This window comes from Somniosus microcephalus, unplaced genomic scaffold, assembly GCF_052327205.1.
Source record: "Somniosus microcephalus isolate GS21.2 unplaced genomic scaffold, FLI_Smic_1.0 unresolved_chr1, whole genome shotgun sequence".
Taxonomy (NCBI): Eukaryota; Metazoa; Chordata; class Chondrichthyes; order Squaliformes; family Somniosidae; genus Somniosus; species Somniosus microcephalus.
In genome coordinates this window covers 153,261,111-153,278,909 of record NW_028225179.1, presented here as the reverse complement: position 1 = coordinate 153,278,909, position 17,799 = coordinate 153,261,111, and the positions used below count along the sequence as shown (strand labels likewise).

The 17,799-nt window shown below is 48.0% G+C and overlaps 1 protein-coding gene across 1 annotated transcript in view; it reads right to left on the bottom strand.

Annotated features, from left to right (window-relative positions):
- Window positions 1-17,799, bottom strand: part of LOC147096268 (tenascin-X-like) — a 442,953-nt gene that overhangs the window by 213,900 nt on the left and 211,254 nt on the right. The window contains 2 exon segments of the mRNA XM_085975125.1: window positions 5,396-5,773; window positions 7,187-7,714. Coding sequence (XP_085831251.1) covers window positions 5,396-5,773; window positions 7,187-7,714 — 906 coding nt within the window.

Genomic DNA, 17,799 nt, shown 5'->3' with positions numbered 1-17,799 from the left:
GCCTGGTGTGGGGAGTAAAGAAGTTTAACCATTACCTGCAGGGCAAGAAGTTTACATTGCTGACAGACCACCAGCCGTTGGTATCCATATTCAACCCTAACAAGGCCGTTTCCACTATGACAGCGCAAAGGCTACAGAGGTGGTCCGTGTTACTAGGGGCACACCAATATGACATCGAATACAAAAGGTCCAAACAGCATGGAAATGCTGATGGGTTATCTCGCCTACCGTTGCCAGTGGTAGAAGAGGCGACTACAGTGGACCCAGTGGAGATGTTCCACTCAACCATAGTGGAATGTCTACCAGTAACAAATTCTATGATTGAAAAGGAAACAAGAAATGACCCGACTCTCTCACGAGTCTACGATTTAACGGTGGAGGGATGGCCAGCACATGGCGAACCAATGTTGCCAGCATTTTCGCAAAGAAGAGAACAGCTGTCAGTGTGCCGAGGAACCTTGATGTGTGGATCTAGAGTGGTGATTCCACCCAAACTCCAGCATAAAGTGCTAAAGGAGCTTCACGAGGGGCATCTGGGTGGAGTGAAAATGAAGAACCTAGCCAGAGCGTTTGTGTGGTGGCCAGGTATTGATGGAGACATCGAAGAAATAACCAAGAGCTGTCTAGGATGCCAGAAGGTCCAAAACGCCCCACCACAAGCTCCTCTGCATCCATGGGAGTGGCCCTCATCTCCATGGCAAAGGATACATATCGACTTTGCTGGTCCATTTATGGACTCAATGTTTTTAATCGCGGTGGATGCACACTCCAAGTGGCCGGAGGTAATAAAGATGTCCTCCACTACCACGGAAAAAACCATCACAGTATTAAGGACCATATTTGCCAGGAATGGGCTGCCGGAACATATCTGTTCTGATAATGGACCGCAATTTGTGTCCGAAGAATTCAGGAAGTTCTTAAAAAGCAATGGGGTTAAGCACTACACGTCCGCCCCATACCATCCCGCTACCAATGGATTAGCTGAAAGGTTTGTCCAGACCTTCAAGAAGGCCATAAAGGCCATGGGTAATGAAGACATAAATCTACAACATAAGGTAGATAACTTCTTGTTGGCGTACAGGAATGCAACACATGCGGTCACAAACCAAACTCCCGCCATGATGTTTTTCAATAGAAGACTAAGATGCCGGCTGGATTTGATTAAGCCAAACGTCAGAAGGGACATAGAGAACCGGCAATTTCAAGGCATGAATGAAAGGCCAACTAGAACCTTCCAGATAGGTCAACAAGTTTTGGCCCGGGACTACCGTACCGAGAAATGGCAGCCTGGAACTATTGGAAAAAGGCTGGGACCGCTGATGTATACCGTGGACATTGGTGAAAGCATAATAAGGCGCCATGTTGACCAGATCATAGAGTCATCCACAAAGGGCCAACCTACTCCACAACTCTATACGCCTAATGTTGAAGCAGAGATACCCAGAGCATCTACCTCCGATCCGGTAATACTGGAATCAGATGAACCTGACACTGTCCTTCAAGCAGAATCGACCTTGCCAGAAGAACCTACTACACCACCGAAAACTACTACACCACCGAGGCGTTATCCGGACAGAGTCAGGAAGCCTCCAGAGAGACTGAATCTGTGAACTGTTTTACGTAAAGTTATATATATGTTATGATGTTATATTAATGGGAATATATATATACTGTTAACCTAAAAAGGGAGGATTGTAGTGTATGTAACGTTCCACCTTTACGAGAACTATTTTAAGGGTTGCACTACTTTATCTTGGCTACTGTATACTGTAATACCGGTGGTGACCACACCGGTATATAAGTGCTGTGAAAGGATTTATTGGGCAGATTCGCCCTGACCTTCGAATAGTAAAGTCCTGTTAAAGTTACTCTTGTAGTCTGTGTATTAATTCGCCATATAACCCACAGACTTTACAAGAGAGAGGGTGGGAGGAGGGAGAGAGAGAGAGGGTGGGAGGAGGGGAGAGAGAGAGAGGGTGGGGGAGGGGAGAGAGAGGGTGGGGGGAGGGAGAGAGAGAGTGGGGGAGGGGATGGGGAGAGAGAGAGAGGGTGGGGGGAGGGGAGAGAGAGGGTGGGGGGAGGGAGCGAGAGAGGGTGGGGGGAGGGGAGAGAGAGAGAGGGTGGGGGGAGGGGAGAGAGAGAGGGTGGGGGAGGGGAGAGAGAGAGAGAGTGGGGGGAGGGGAGGGGAGAGAGAGGGTGGGGGGAGGGGAGCGAGAGAGAGGGTGGGGGGAGGGGCGAGAGAGAGGGTGGGGGAGGGGAGAGAGAGAGAGGGTGGGGGGAGGGGAGAGAGAGAGGGTGGGGGGAGGGGAGAGAGAGAGGGTGGGGGAGGGGAGAGAGAGAGAGGGTGGGGGGAGGGGAGAGAGAGGGTGGGGGAGGGGGAGAGAGAGGGTGGGGGAGGGGAGAGGGAGAGAGGGTGGGGGAGGGGAGAGGGAGAGAGGGTGGGGGAGGGGAGCGAGAGAGGGTGGGGGAGAGAGAGAGAGGGTGGGGGAGGGGCGAGAGAGAGGGTGGGGAGGGGAGAGGGAGAGAGGGTGGGGTGAGGGGAGAGAGAGAGAGGGTGGGGGGAGAGGAGAGAGAGAGAGAGGGTGGGGGGAGGGGAGGGAGAGAGGGTGGGGGAGGGGAGAGAGACAGAGGGTGGGGGGAGGGGAGAGAGAGAGGGTGGGGGGAGGGGAGAGAGAGAGGGTGGGGGAGGGGAGAGAGAGAGGGTGGGGAGAGAGAGAGTGTGAGGGGAGAGAGAGAGGGTGAGGGGAGAGAGGGTGGGGGGAGGGGAGAGAGGGTGGTGGGAGGGGAGAGGGGAGAGAGAGGGGATGGGGAGGGGAGAGAGAGGGGATGGGGGAGGGGAGAGAGAGGGGGTGGGGGGAGGGGAGAGAGAGAAAGGGTGGGGGAGGGGAGAGAGAGGGGGTGGGGGGAGGGGAGAGAGAGGGGGTGGAGGGGGAGGGGGGAGGGGAGGGAGGGGGGAGGGGAGGGAGAGGGAGGGAGGGAGAGAGAGTAAAGCAGGGAGAGACAGGAGGAGAGAGAGAGAGGGTGAGGGAGGGAGAGCGTGAGGAGAGGGGGAGGGAGAGTAAAGCAGGGAGAGACGGGGGAGGGAGGGAGAGGGTGAGGGAGGGAAAGAGTGAGGGGGTGGGACAGGGAGTGAAAGAGTGAGGGGATGGAACAGGGAGGGAAAGAGGGGGTGGGACAGGGAGGGAGAGCTTACCTTCTTCCTTCCTTCGCAGGTGTCCATCGGGCCAACTTCCCCCCCAGTCGCACTCTCTCTTCCCCCTCAGTTGCTCTCTCTCTTCCCCCCCAGTCGCTCTCTCTCTCTCTTCCCCCCCAGTCGCTCTCTCTCTTCCCCTCCAGTCGCGCTCTCTCTTCCCCCCCAGTCGCTCTCTCTCTTCCCCCCGTCGCTCTCTCTCTTCCCCCCCGTCGCTCTCTCTCTTCCCCCCCCAGTCGCTCTCTCTCTTACCCCCCAGTCGCTCTCTCTCTTCCCCCCCCAGTCGCTCTCTCTCTTCCCCCCCCAGTCGCTCTCTCTCTTCCCCCCCAGTCGCTCTCTCTCTTCCCCCCCAGTCGCTCTCTCTCTTCCCCCCCAGTCGCTCTCTCTCTTCCCCCCCAGTCGCTCTCTCTTCCCCCCCAGTCACTCTCTCTCTTCCCCCCACAGTCGCTCTCTCTCTCTCTCTCTTCCAACAACAACATGCCCTCGAAAATGCGTCGGCACCGCCGGGCACTCCAGCTAGTGTACAATAAACTCGTGTATTAATAACCCGTGTACAATAAACCAGTGTTTTCAGCCTGTGTATTATAAGTTTTATTATGTGCTTTACTGTTTTATACATGGAGGTGGCCAACCAGAGCTTTGATATTAATGTCTCAGTGATTTAATGCACAGTTTATTCCCAAGGTGACTCCACACATCCCTTGGTGTCCTATTTGACCCTGAAATGAGCTTCCGACCCCATATCCTCTCCATCACCAAGACCGCCTACTTCCACCTCCGTAACATCGCCCGGCTTCCCCCCCTGCCTCAGCTCACCTGCTGCCGAAACCCTCATCCATGCCTCTGTTACCTCCAGACTATTCCAACGCTCTCCTGGCCCGCCTCCCATCTTCCACCCTCCATAAATTTGAGCCCATCAAAAAAACTCTGCTGCCCGTGTCCTAACTCGCACCAAGTCCCGTTCACCCATCTCCCCTGTTCTCACTAACCTTCTTTGGCTCCTGGTCTGGCAATGCCTCAAATTTTAAAATTCTCATCCTTGTATTCACATCCCTCCATGGCCTCTCCCCCTCCCTATCTCTGTAACCTCCTCCAGCTCTACAACCCTCCGAGATCTCTGCACTCCTCAAATTCTGGCCTCTTGCGCAACCTCGATTTCCATCACCGCACTATTGGCGGCCGTGGCTAAGCTCTGGAATTGCCTTCCTAAACCTCTCCAGCCTCTCTCTCTTCCTTTAAGATGCTCCTTAACACCTACTCTTTGACCAAGCATTGGGTCACATAGAAACATAGAAGATAGGAGCAGGAGTAGGCCATTCAGCCCCTCGAGCCTGCTCCGCCATTTAATGAGATCATGGCTGATCATCCAAATTCAGTACCCTGTCCCTGCCTTCTCCCAATATCCCTTGATCCCTTTAGCCTTAAGAAATATATCCAACTCCTTCTTGAATATATTCAATGAATTGGCCTCAACTGCCTTCTGTGGTGGAGAATTCCACAGGTTCACCACTCTCTGGGTGAAGAAATTCCTCCTCATCTCTGTCCTAAATGGCTTACCCCTTATCCATAGACTGTGACCCCTGGTTCTGGACTCCCCGGCCATCGGGAACATCCTTCCTGCATCTAGTCTGTCTAGTCCTGTTAGAATTTTATAAGTTTCAATGAGATCCCCTCTCATTCTTCTAAACTCCAGCGTGTATAAGCCCAATCGACCCAATCTCTCCTCATACGTCATTCCTGCCATCCCAGGTATCAGCCTGGTGAATCTTCGCTGCACTCCCTCCATGGCAAGAACATCCTTCCTCAGATAAGGCGACCAAAACTGCACACAGTACTCAAGATGAGGTCTCACCAAGGCCCTGTCACCTGCCTTAATGTCTCCTTATGTGTGCTTGGTGTCAATTTATGTCTGATAATCGCTCCTGTGAGGAGCCTTGAGACGTTTTACTATGTTAAAGGCGCTATATAAATGCAAGTTGCTGTTGTTGTTGCGTGAGCCATGCGGTACCTTTTTAAAAAAAAATGAGGTAGAATGAGAAATATTTCACAATCCATCCAGCACAACCTCCATCTGAAGATCCCTTTTCAAAAAAAAAAGTTTTTTTTTAAGTTAAGGAGAACAGCCTGCGCACCAGAGAGACCGAGACGGTCAGCCGCGATCTTTACCTAGAAAAGAACAGAAACCAGCAAAGACACGATTAATACCTGTGGCTCTTGTAATGTTAATGGGTCGGGGAGGATTGTCCCGCGAGGTGCCCTGAAGGTAGACGTCATAGCTTCTGCCCACGATTAGACCCGTGACGTTGGCCCTCCGTTGATCGCCACTCAGGACCACCTCAGCCAGGACAGAGCTTGTGGAGCGATCTCTGGAACGCAGGACCAACGTGTCGAACAAGCCTTCGGCGACTTCCCAGGAGACCTCCAGGCGGCTGGAAGTAGCGTTCAACGTGAGAGGGTTTGTAGGCTCCCCGGAGCCTGTGACTGAGGTTTGGGAAACTGGAGGCTCATTGCGACTCCCCAGAGGAGGTTGGTGGATTTTGGAAGTGATTCGGGATGAACCTCTGATTTCTGGTTTTTCTTTCCCTGTTAAAAGGAAATGGAAGGGGTGCGGGGGGGAATAAAGTCAATTTTTGGCTGGAAATTAAAGTTATTTTTTTTCCATATAATGCGTGCGATTAATGCACAGTGATTCCTGAAGCCACTTTCTAAGTAATGATGAGTAGATAGTTTGAGCAACAACAGTTATAAATAAGAGAAAATGGGCCTTGATCTCCCCAGCGCTAATTCTCCATTGCTTTCAATCTCTCATTACAGCCCGATTAAAGGAGTCCCAGAATCCCATTGAACAAAAATGTCACCATTAGCTCCCTGGCCTTAATTAGAATCAGAGGGGGAAAAATTCAGTTGGGTGTGCCACCCGTTAGCGCCATAAGAGGGCGCTAAGTGGGGCGCAAACCAACTAGCGCCCGAGCGCGGCACTGCCCACGCCTCCCGCAAAATTCAGCGGGAGGTTAGTGGTGGCGCTAACCGTTAGCGCTGCGCCGCTGGCGATGACGTCATCGGTGTGCGCAGCGCCCCGCTCATGCCCCGGCCGCGATCTTCGGGAGCGCCCCCTGATTTACCGCTGGACGCTATGTCCGACAGGGTCAGGGTGGCGTACCTGCGGCTGGGGAGGTGCAAATTAAAGGCGAGGTGCGGAGCGGCCATTTTTGTTGTTGGCCGCCTGCCAGCACCTGCCTGCGCTCCCGTCCCCCGGAACCACCGCCCCCCCCACCCCGCGGAGTGCCGGCTGCGCTCCAAGAGCCCGGCACTTCTCTTGGGTGCCGGGCTCTTTTGCCTGCACTCCCGATCCCCGGGGGCCCAGCTGGGCCCCAGATCGCGCTGCACAAGGCCCCTCCCCTTTAAGAAGGGGAGGAAGGCTTGCAATACCGCAGTGCGACGTGCCGCAGCGTAGCGCCACGATATTCAGTCGCAGCGCCTCAAGAGGGAGGCGGGGCGCCTCAAGAGGGAGGCGGGGCGCCTCCAGTAGCGCCCCACTTCCCTTTGGGGTGCAACCGACCAATTTCCGGCGCGGGGGCGCTAATTTTTCCGGGAGGCTAAGTTAGCGCCCCAAACGGGGCTATACTGAATTTCTCCCCCAGAGAATCCAACAGCACAAATGGAGGCCATTCGGCCCATCGTGCCTGTGCCGGCTCTTTGAAAGAGCTCTCTCATTATTCCCACTCTCCCTGTTCTTTCCCCAGAGCCCTGCAATTTCCTTCCTTTTCAAGTGTTCATTCGATTCCCTTTTGACAGTTATTACTGAATCTGCTTCCACCGCACTTTGAGGCCGTTCACTGCAGATCATCATAACTCGCTGCGTCAAAAATATTCTCCTCGTTGTTATAAATAAATATAGTGTATGTCTTTGATTTCATTTATGTTTACGTAATCGGGAATTGAACCACCGGTAATGTTAAGTGACAAAGCTAGCTGACTGTTCTTGTGTTTCAGTACCTCCAGGAATCTCCCGCACGGCCGGTTCAGATGTCCCTGCGTGTGGACAGGTCTCGGGTCCCTCACCGGTTCGCCGGGCATCGGGAGAAGCTCCTCGCGCTCCATTCGAAGAGGGAGAACCAGCAGGTACGTTCCTTTCCTTCAATGTGGGGGTAGTCCCAGGGGACCCGGTTACCTTTCTTCCAGGACCCGCTGGTCTCCCCGTTCCTACCGACATGTGTTCTTGTATCTTCCTAATGGGGCCTCGTCTGTCTCTGGTCTCCTTAGCTCCCTGTCCCCTCTCCGAACTGACTTGGACCCTGGAGGGCGAGGTGCCAAGAAGCACCTTGGGGGAGCCAACGGGCTTTTTGGCAAATGCCAGATAGCGCCTAATGACGGATCGCGCTGTCACGCCCACGTCGGCTGAGAGTTCAGCGGCCGCTATCTTTCTGGAGATGGCCCTCGATATGTCCTGGATGAATTGATTTTCGTTGGAAGCCACTGCTTGGGTTGAGTGACTGCCAGCCAATTCCCGCTGGGTGAGACCTTCTGTTAAAACAGAGCTGACATTAAGTATTTGTGACCGTGTGCCTGTGACAAGAGGGCAGAATGACACCTTCGCTCATTGGCACTTTGCGACCTTCGCGGACCTCTGCTTTCCACGGGAGCCCAGCGCTCAACTGCCGGCACGCAAGGTAAGTGCAGGTCGGGGGCTTGCACCCGCGGGAAGCCCCCGACCCGAATTTCTGGGCCATTAAGTGCAGCCTGAATCCTGCGTGATCCACCTGCAGTGACGAAAGATCTTTCTCTCCTGTTAGCTACACTCAATTCCATTTCAAGAAACGCCACAACCTAAAGCAGAACGGACAAACCTGCTAACATGCAACGGGACCTTTGGAGTGAATGGATTTTAACCTATTGAGTTTTGACCCTATGAGCTTTGACCCATTGAGCTTTGACCCATTGAGTTTTGGCCCATTGAGCTTTGACCCATTGAGCTTTGAGGTGAACCAAGACCGCCAACCCTCCACCACCTCCACATTGACACAAGCCAGAGGGCTTTCCTCTGCTGCTCAAGTCACGCGCCAACCGACCAAGATTTTGCCGAAAAGTTTTAATAAAGGCAGCAGCCCTTCAAAAACAGTGAATTCTTCACAGGGAGGTAGGGTGGAGGGAGGGGGGTGGGAGAAGGGACGGAGTCCAGTGAAACTCGCTTCTCTCAAACTTCATCCAGGCTCCCAGGATGTCAACTGTAAAAAATGAAAAGAGGAAAGAAAAACAGAAGATGGAGGGAAGGAGTCCCTGGGGGAAAAAAAAAGGAAGTCCAGGCAATTTTTTGACTGCCTCGGGAACAGAAGCAGTCATAGAGTGAATGGAATGATCCACCACTGACTGAGAGCTCCCGATGTTCCATCGCTCATTTCTCTCAACGTCCTTGAAGAACTTTCTGAAGGAAAAAGGCAACAGAAAAGAATGAAACTGAACCTCGGTTTGGGATTAGGGCAGAAGAACCTGGAGGGAGAAAAAAAATCATCAAACGGTCAACATTGGCCCTGAGTTATGCACACAAGTTCAACTCGTAACTCTGAAATAAACAAGACACTAGGGCAAGAGGGGGCGAAGAAGAGGCATTGCAAGTCACAAATTCAAGTATTTTCGTAAAGCCCATTGGATTGGGGACGCCACAGACTGCAGGTTGCAAATTCGGTCCCTGTAAAGTTTTACATAAGTCACCCTTTAGAGGTGTTTAATTCATTCAGTTATCATCAATCTGCTGGTTAAACTCTCCATAATCCACTATTAGTCTAACACACTCTCTGTAACACACGTTACTGTAACATGCACTCTAACACAATCATCACTGTAACACAGTCTTCACTGTAACAAAATCTTCACTGTAACACAATCTTCACTGTAACACAATCTTCACTGAAACATCGTCTCTACAGCACAGTCTTCACTGTAACACAATCTTCACTGAAACATCGTCTCTACAGCACAGTCTTCACTGTAACACAATCTTCACTGTAACACAATCTTCACTGCAACACAATCTTCACTGAAACATCGTCTCTACAGCAGTCTTCACTGTAACACAATCTTCACTGCAACACAATCTTCACTGAAACATCGTCTCTACAGCACAGTCTTCACTGTATCACAATCTTCACTGTAACACAATCTTCACTAACACAATCTTCACTGTAACACAATCTTCACTGTAACAATCTTCGATGTAACATCCTCTCTATAACACAATCTTCACTGTAACACAATCTTCACCATAACACAATCTTCACTGTAACACAATCTTCACCATAACACAATCTTCACCATAACACAATCTTCACTGTAACACAATCTTCACCATAACACAATCTTCACTGTAACACAATCTTCACCATAACACAATCTTCACTGTAACATCCTCTCAATAACACAATCTTCACTGTAACACAATCTTCACTGAAACATCGTCTCTGCAGCACAATCTTCACTGTAACACAATCTTCACCATAACACAATCTTCACTGTAACACAATCCTGGCCCCACAAGGTTGTGTGCTGAGCCCCCTCCTCTACTCCCTCTTCACCCACGACTGTGTGGCTGTTCATGGTTCCAACACCATCATCAAGTTTGCGGATGATACCACGGTGGTAAGCCAGATCACCAACAACGATGAGTCAGCCTACAGGGAGGAGGTCCAGCACCTCGTGAAGTGGTGCACCGCTAACAACCTGGCCCTTAACATTAAGAAAACCAAGGAAATCATTGTGGACTTCAGGAAGTCTAAAGGCGGAAGACACACCCCCATCCACATCCATGGGGCTGTGGTGGAAAGGGCGGACAGCTTTAAGTTCCTCAGAGTCCACATCACGGAAGACCTCTCCTGGTCCCTCAATACCTCCTCTTTGGTGAAGAAGGCCCAGCAGCGCCTATATTTCCTAAGGAGGCTGAAGGGATGTAACCTGTCACCCCTGATCCTCTCTAACTTTTACCGCTGCACAATAGAGAGCATCCTGATGAACTGTATCACAGTGTGGTATGGCAGCTGTAGCTCCTATGACCGGAAAGCCCTGCAGCGGGTAGTCAAAACTGCCCAACGCATTACCGGCACCCGGCTACCGACCATTGAGAACATCTACCAGAAACGCTGTTTACGGAGGTCACTGACCATCATCAAAGACCCTACCCACCCCAGCCACAGTTTGTTCGCCCCCCTGCCATCTGGGAGACGCTACAGATGCATTCGCACCCGAACGACCAGATTTAGGAACAGCTTCTTTCCCAGGGCTGTCATCCTATTGAACTCTGCAAATAAACTCTAAAGCCTGCACATCTGCCAATGCACTTTATTATGTTTATGTTCATGTTACAAGTCAAATGAATGTTAAATGTCTTAATCAAAATGTACACTCTCAGGAGCCGCAAGCTTACATTTCGTTGTACTGCACTTGTGCACTAACAATGACAATAAAGTTGATTATTATTATTATTATAATCTTGACTGTAACATAATCTTCACCATAACACAATCTTCACCATAACACAATCTTCATTGTAACACAATCTTCACTGTAACATCCTCTCTGTAACACAATCTTCACTGTAACACAATCTTCACTGTAACACAATCTTCACCGTAACACAATCTTCACTGTAACACAATCTTCACCGTAATACAATCTTCATTGTAACACAATCTTCACTGTAACACAATCTTCACCGTAACACAATCTTCATTGTAACACAATCTTCACTGTAACACAATCTTCACCGTAACACAATCTTCATTGTAACACAATCTTCACTGAACATCCTCTCTCTAACACAATCTTCACCATAATACAAGCTTCATTGTAGCACAATCTTCACTGTAACATCCTCTCTGTAACACAATCTTCATTGTAACACAATCTTCACCGTAACACAATCTTCATTGTAACACAATCTTCACCGTAACACAATCTTCATTGTAACATCCTCTCTGTAATATACCTGTTATGGTAACACCTCACTGTAACCTGTAACACGGTCACCTTGAGGCTATGCTTTGTGATATTATCATTGCATTCTTCGATAATGTGTGTGCATCAAATTCTTTGCAGTGTTGATCCATTTATTTCAAATTGGCTCAGTCCTCTGTTAGAATGCGGAAAATAGGATTTCAGACAACAGTGCTAAGCATTCCTTGGATAATATCGCACGGTGTAACTGCAATTTATAACCTTCTTATAACAATCATACTCTCTATAACCGAGCCCTCACTATAACTCTCAGATAGAACATACAATTCCTTCTATATATACTGTCTGTAACATGACCCTCACTATAACTCTCAGATAGAACACACAATTCCTTCTATATATACTGTCCGTAACATGACCCTCACTATAACTCTCAGATAGAACACACAATTCCTTCTATATATACAGTCCGTAACATGACCCTCACTATAACATGATAGAACACACAATTCCTTCTATATACAGTCCGTAACATGACCCTCGCTATAACATGATAGAACACACAATTCCTTCTATATATACTGACCGAAACATGACCCTTGCTATAACCTGATAGAACACACAATTCCTTTTATATATATGACCGTAACATGACCCTCACTATAACATGATAGAATACACAATTCCTTCTATATATACAGTCTGTAACATGACCCTCACTATAACTCTCAGATAGAATACACAATTCCTTCTATATATACAGTCCCTAACATGACCCTAGCTATAACATGATAGAACACACAATTCCTTCTATATATACAGTCCGTAACATGGCCCCCACTATAATGTGATAGAACACACAATTCCTTCTATATATACAGTTCGTAACATGACCTTCACTATAACATGATAGAACACAAACCACTCCCTCAGAAGAGGATTATGTGAACACCTTCCCTGTAATATTACTCTCTCCGTAACATGCCCGGAGCTAATGCACAGTAGTTTACAGCTCTCCTCACACTCTTCTTACTGTAACTCTCCCCAACAGTCTGTGATCTTAGGTAGAACGCCCTTTGCTTTGACTCCCTTGCCAGCAGAGACTGTATAAAGTGGCCTCTCTGTGTCAGTTTCCCACTATAACAGGCTTTTAGTCAGGCTCTCAAAGCCAGGCCTCAAGAGAGTGTGGGCTCACTGTACCAAGGGGAACAAGGCTTCATTCTGCTGCTCACATCTACCTCCAGGAACCACTGCCAACCGACTGATGTCTAAGGCCCCCACCGGGGGAATAAAATCTCATGACTTGACAGGTAGGTGTGGGTCAATCACGTTTAAGTAACGATTCAGCACTAAATCTTAACTTCAAAACACTGATAGTTACCACGGTGGAGATATTGATCCCTCAACTAATAAAACAGATTATCTGGTTATTATCACATTACTGTTTGTGGGAGCTTGCTGTGCACAAATTGGCTGCCGCATTTCCTGCATTACAAAAAAGTGACTGCAATTCAAAAAGTACTTCATTGGCTGTAAAGAACATAAGAACATAAGAAATAGGAGCCGTAACAAATAGGAGCAGCCATTTGGCCCTTCGAGCTTGCTCCGCCATTCAATAAGATCATGGCTGATCTTCTACCTCATCTCCACTTTCCTGCACTATCCCCATATCCCTTGATTCCCTTAATATTCAAAAATCCATCGATCTCTGTCCTGAATATACTCAACAACTGAGCCTCCACAGCCCTCTGGGGTAGAGAATTCCAAAGATTCACCACCCTCTGAGTGAAGAAATTTCTCCTCATCTCAGTCCTAAATGGCCGACCCCTTATTCTGAGACTTTGATCCCTGGTTCTAGACTCTCCAGCCAGGGGAAACATCCTCCCTGCATCTACCCTGTCAAGCCCTGTAAGAATTTTGTATGTTTCAATGAGATCACTTCTCATTCTTCTAAACTCCAGAGAATATAGGCCTAGTCTACTCAATCTCTCCTCATAGGACAATCCCCCATCCCAGGAAGCAGTCTGGTGAACCTTTGTTGCACTCCCTCTATGGCAAGAATATCTTTCCTTGGGTAAGGAGACCAGAACTGTTCACAATACTCTAGGTGTGGTCTTACTAGAGCCCTATATAATTGCAGTAAGACGTCTTTACTCTTTTCCTCAAATCCTCTTGTAATAAAGACCAACATACCATTTGCTTTCCTAATTGCTTCCTGGACCTGCATGTTAACTTTCTGTGATTCGTGTACAAGGACACCCAGGTCCCTCTGAACACCAACATTTCCCAATCTCTCACCATTTAAAAAATACTCTGCTTACTATTTTTCCTACCAAAGTGGATAACTTCACATTTCTCCACATTATATTCCATTTGCCATGTTCTTGTCCACTCACTTAGCCTGTCTATATTCCCTTGAAGCCTCCTTGCATCCTCCTCACAACTTACATTCCCACCCAGCTTTGTAACATCAGCAAACTTGGATATATTACATTTGGTCCCCTCATCCAAATCATTGATGTAGATTGTGAATAGCTGAGGCCCAAGCACTGATCATTGTGGTACCCCACTAGTTACAGCCTGCCAACCCGAAAATGACCCATTTATTCCTACTCTCTGTTTTCTGTCCATTAATCAATCCTCAATCCATGCTAGTATATTACCCCCAATCCCATGAACCCCAATTTTGTTTAATAACCTCATCTTATCGAATGCCTTCTTAAAATCCAAATACACCACATCCATTGGTTCCTCCTCTTCTATTCTGCTATTTACAACCTCAAAAAACTCTACCAGATTTGTCAAACACGATTTCCCGTTCATAAATCCATGCTGACTCTGCCCAATCCTATTATTATTTTCTAAGTGCCCTGTTACCATGTCCTTAATAATAGATTCTAGCATTTTCCCTACTACTGATGTCAGGCTAACTGGTCTGTAGTTCCCCATTTTCTCTCTCCCTCCTTTCTTAAATAGCGGGGTTACATTTGCTACATTCCAACCCATGGGTACCGTTCTAGAATCTACGGAATTTTGGAAAATGATAACCAATGCATCCACTATCTCTATAGCCACCTCTTTCAAAACTCTAGGATGCAGGTCATCATGTCCAGGGGACTTATCGGCTTTCAGTTCCATTAATTCCTCCAGTACTATTTTTTTACTAATACTAATTTCTTTCAGTTCCTCATTCTCGCTAGACCCTTGGTTCTCCACTATGTCCGGGAAGTTTTTTGCCTCTTCTTCCGTGAAGACAGACACAAAGTATTTGTTTAATTTCTCTGCCATTTCCTTATTTCCCATTATAATTTCTCCTGTCTCAGTCTGTAAGAGACCCACATTTACTTTCACTAATCTTTTCCTTTTTACATACCTATAGAAGCTTTTACAGTCTGATTTTATGTCTCTCGCTAGTTTACTCTCATATTCTATTTTCCCTTTCTTTATCAATTCCTTGGTCCTCCTTTGCTGAATTCTAAAATCCTCCCAATCTTCAAGCTTACTGCTGTTTTTGGCAACATTATAAGCCTCTTCCTTTGATCTAATACTATCTTTAACTTCTCTTATTAGCCACGGTTGGACCACTTTTCCTGTGGGGTTTTTGTGCCTTAAAGGAAAGTATATTTGTTGTAAATTATGTATTAATTCTTTAAATGCTAGCCATTGCTTTGCTACTGTCATACTTTTTAATGAAGTTCCCCAATCTACCTTAGCCAACTCGCCCCCTCATACCTACGTAGTTTGCTTTGTTTAGATTTAAGACCCTAGTTTCGGATTTAACTAAATCACTTTCAAACTCAATATAAAATTCTATCATATTGGCCCAAATATTCTGATCACAGGCCTCCCGCGGGCGGAGGGCTGCAATCTGGAAAAATCTGCGCCCTTACCTGAGGGCTCCTGGGAGGCGCACGGTTCCGCTGCTGGGCCTCTCCAAACTGCGGGTGTGCAGGGCCCACGTATCCCAGAGGCGCAGGTAGTTCACAGCGTCCCTGGGATCACGTGGGCCATGGGGAGCCAATCAGAGTAGGGAATCTCCCTTCATACATTTGACAGGAAGACCTGTCAAATATATGAATGGAGATCACCCCAAAAACATAGTAAAGCTTCAAATACATTTTTTTTTTTAAATCACATTTTTAAAAAGACTTGAAATTACATAAATTAATGTTTTTTCAAAAATTTAAATTTTTGAAAAAAATAATTAAAGTTTTTAACGGGGCTTGAAGTAAACTTACCTTTCTTTAAAGTATTTTTAAATGATAAATCAGTGGAAATTTTTTTTTTTTTCAAACTCTTATCCTGGTAATAGCAGGCTTTTACCAGGCGCAAGAATTGTAAGTGTTTTCTGCGAGTGGAGGGTCTCCAAAAAGCGGAACTCTCTGCCCGCGGAGGCCCTTCCCCCGGACAGCCGGAGGATCTGTACAGATCGGAAATGCCAGTTTCCAGCGCATGCGCAGCGCATGCCTGAAACTGGCATTTCCGATGTCTCTACGGGTGGGTACACAGCGCGTACTCACCCGTAGGGATCGGAATATCCGGCCCAATGTTGGACATCCTGAGGTTGTGAAAGGCGCTATTTAAATGCAAGTCTTTCTTTCTCCTTTTTAATAACATCAACGGAAAGACAAATCAGGGTGGGATGTATATCTGGCTTTAAGTGGCCCCTTACAGACAGGCAAGGGGTGATTTGAGAAAACCGCCCCCCAGGCGCGTGCTGCCAGCAGGTGTGGCTCCGTGCCAAGGTCTGGATTTCGTCACCTTGCCTCTGCAGTCTCCCGGCGGTAGGGCCGAGTATTGGAGCCGACACTCCTGTCGGAGAGAGTGGCCCTTTTTATTTCCGCGAGATGGGCTTCTCTGGCTGTGGAGCTGAGGGTCTGGCAGCCAACGGAAAGTCATTAGCGAAACGGATTTCACAAGTGATGGAATTGGAGTGCAGCAAAAAACTGGGAACCCCTACAAACAAGTTCCACTCTCACTTCCCTCCACTCCCGCTGGGAATTCACACAGTAAAACACAGCCCGCAGTATCCTAGACGCAGTAACGTTCAAAGCACTGAGAGAGAACCGTGAAAAGGCAGACTTGGATTTGAACAGAGTTTTAATGATGCCTCAAGAACCATTTCAAAGTGCTTCACATACAGTGAGTTACTTTAACTTTCAGTGCCTGCTGGCAGCGAGGCAAATAACGCAGCCAATTTGAGCACGCTTGTCGAGATCTTCACAAACAGCAATGAGGTGAATGGTCGATTGAAATGTTTTTGATTTTCATTGGTAACGCCTCGATTTTGAAATTCTCATCCTCATTGCAAAATCGCTCCATGGCCTCGCCCCCCTCCCTATCTCTGGAACCTCCTCCAGCCCTACTACCCTCCGCGACCTCTGCGCTCCTCCAATTCTGGCCTCTTGCGCATCCCCCAATTTTAATCGCTCCAACATTGGCCGGCGCGTCTTCTGCTGCCTAGGCACCAAGCTCTGGCATTCCCTCCCGAAACCTCTCCGCCTCTCTATCTCTCTCTCCTCCTTTAGGATGTTCCTTAAAACCTACCTCTTTGAGCAAGCTATATAAATGCAAGTTGTTGCTGTTGTTATTGTTGGTCACGGAAGGAACGTTGAGTGGGAAATGTTGGCTAAGACACAGGGAGATCTCCCTGCTCTTCATAAAATTGAGACCGGGCCCTCACCTCAACATGTCACTCAAAGGACAGAATCTCGGGCAATGCATCAATTCTGCCTACATCTTAGGCTGAAACTTCAGGAATGGAGCTCAAACCAACAACATTTGTTCCCAATATCAACCATACTACCAACTGAGACAGTCTGATACATCTCACAACGGAGAAATGAGATTCCTTTTATTTGCCTTCCACATTTCTGTCAGTAGGGCATGGAGCACAGGGCGATCCCATAATGAAGCCACATTTCCATTTGATGACTGAAGTGGAGAACCAGCTACAACTCGACATAGGGACAGAGAACAGAAAGAATAATGAACAACAGCATGTCGACAATGGAAAGAATCGTGAAAGGCGGGAGTGGAAAGAATCATTCGCCCACCTTGGTTCCAATACCCATGTCCTACAAATCTCATTTGTGAAGTGTTCAATTGACCCCCGGCCTCAACAGCTTTTTACAGCGAGAGAGAGTTCCTGATTTCCACTACCCGTTGTGTGAGGAAATGATTCCCGACATCACCCCTGAACGGCCTGGCTCTAATTTTAAATGTTTTTTGTTTTTCATACAGACCCCAGCATCTGCAACATTTGACCCCTTGTGACCCCACCTCATTGTTCTTTGATGTAATGTTTTCCTGACTGTCCTGTTTGGACACCATTCACACCTTTGATTGCTGTGATTATCTCTCTGCCGAGGTGTGATAAATGGCAGTTAGAAAGATTACCTGTAATCATCTGGCATTATTCTCTGACTATATAAGCTGTGTCTTTATGCATCTCTCCACTTCACCTGAAGAAGGAGCAGCACTCCGAAAGCTTGTGATTTCAAATAAAACTGTTGGACTATAACCTGGTGTTGTGTGACTGCTTACATTTGTCCACCCCAGTCCAACACCGGCATCTCCACACCATGGCTAATTTTAAGGGTTGTGCCTCCTTGGTTCCATAATCCCTTCATACCCTTACCCAAAAATAAATCTATCGACCTCAA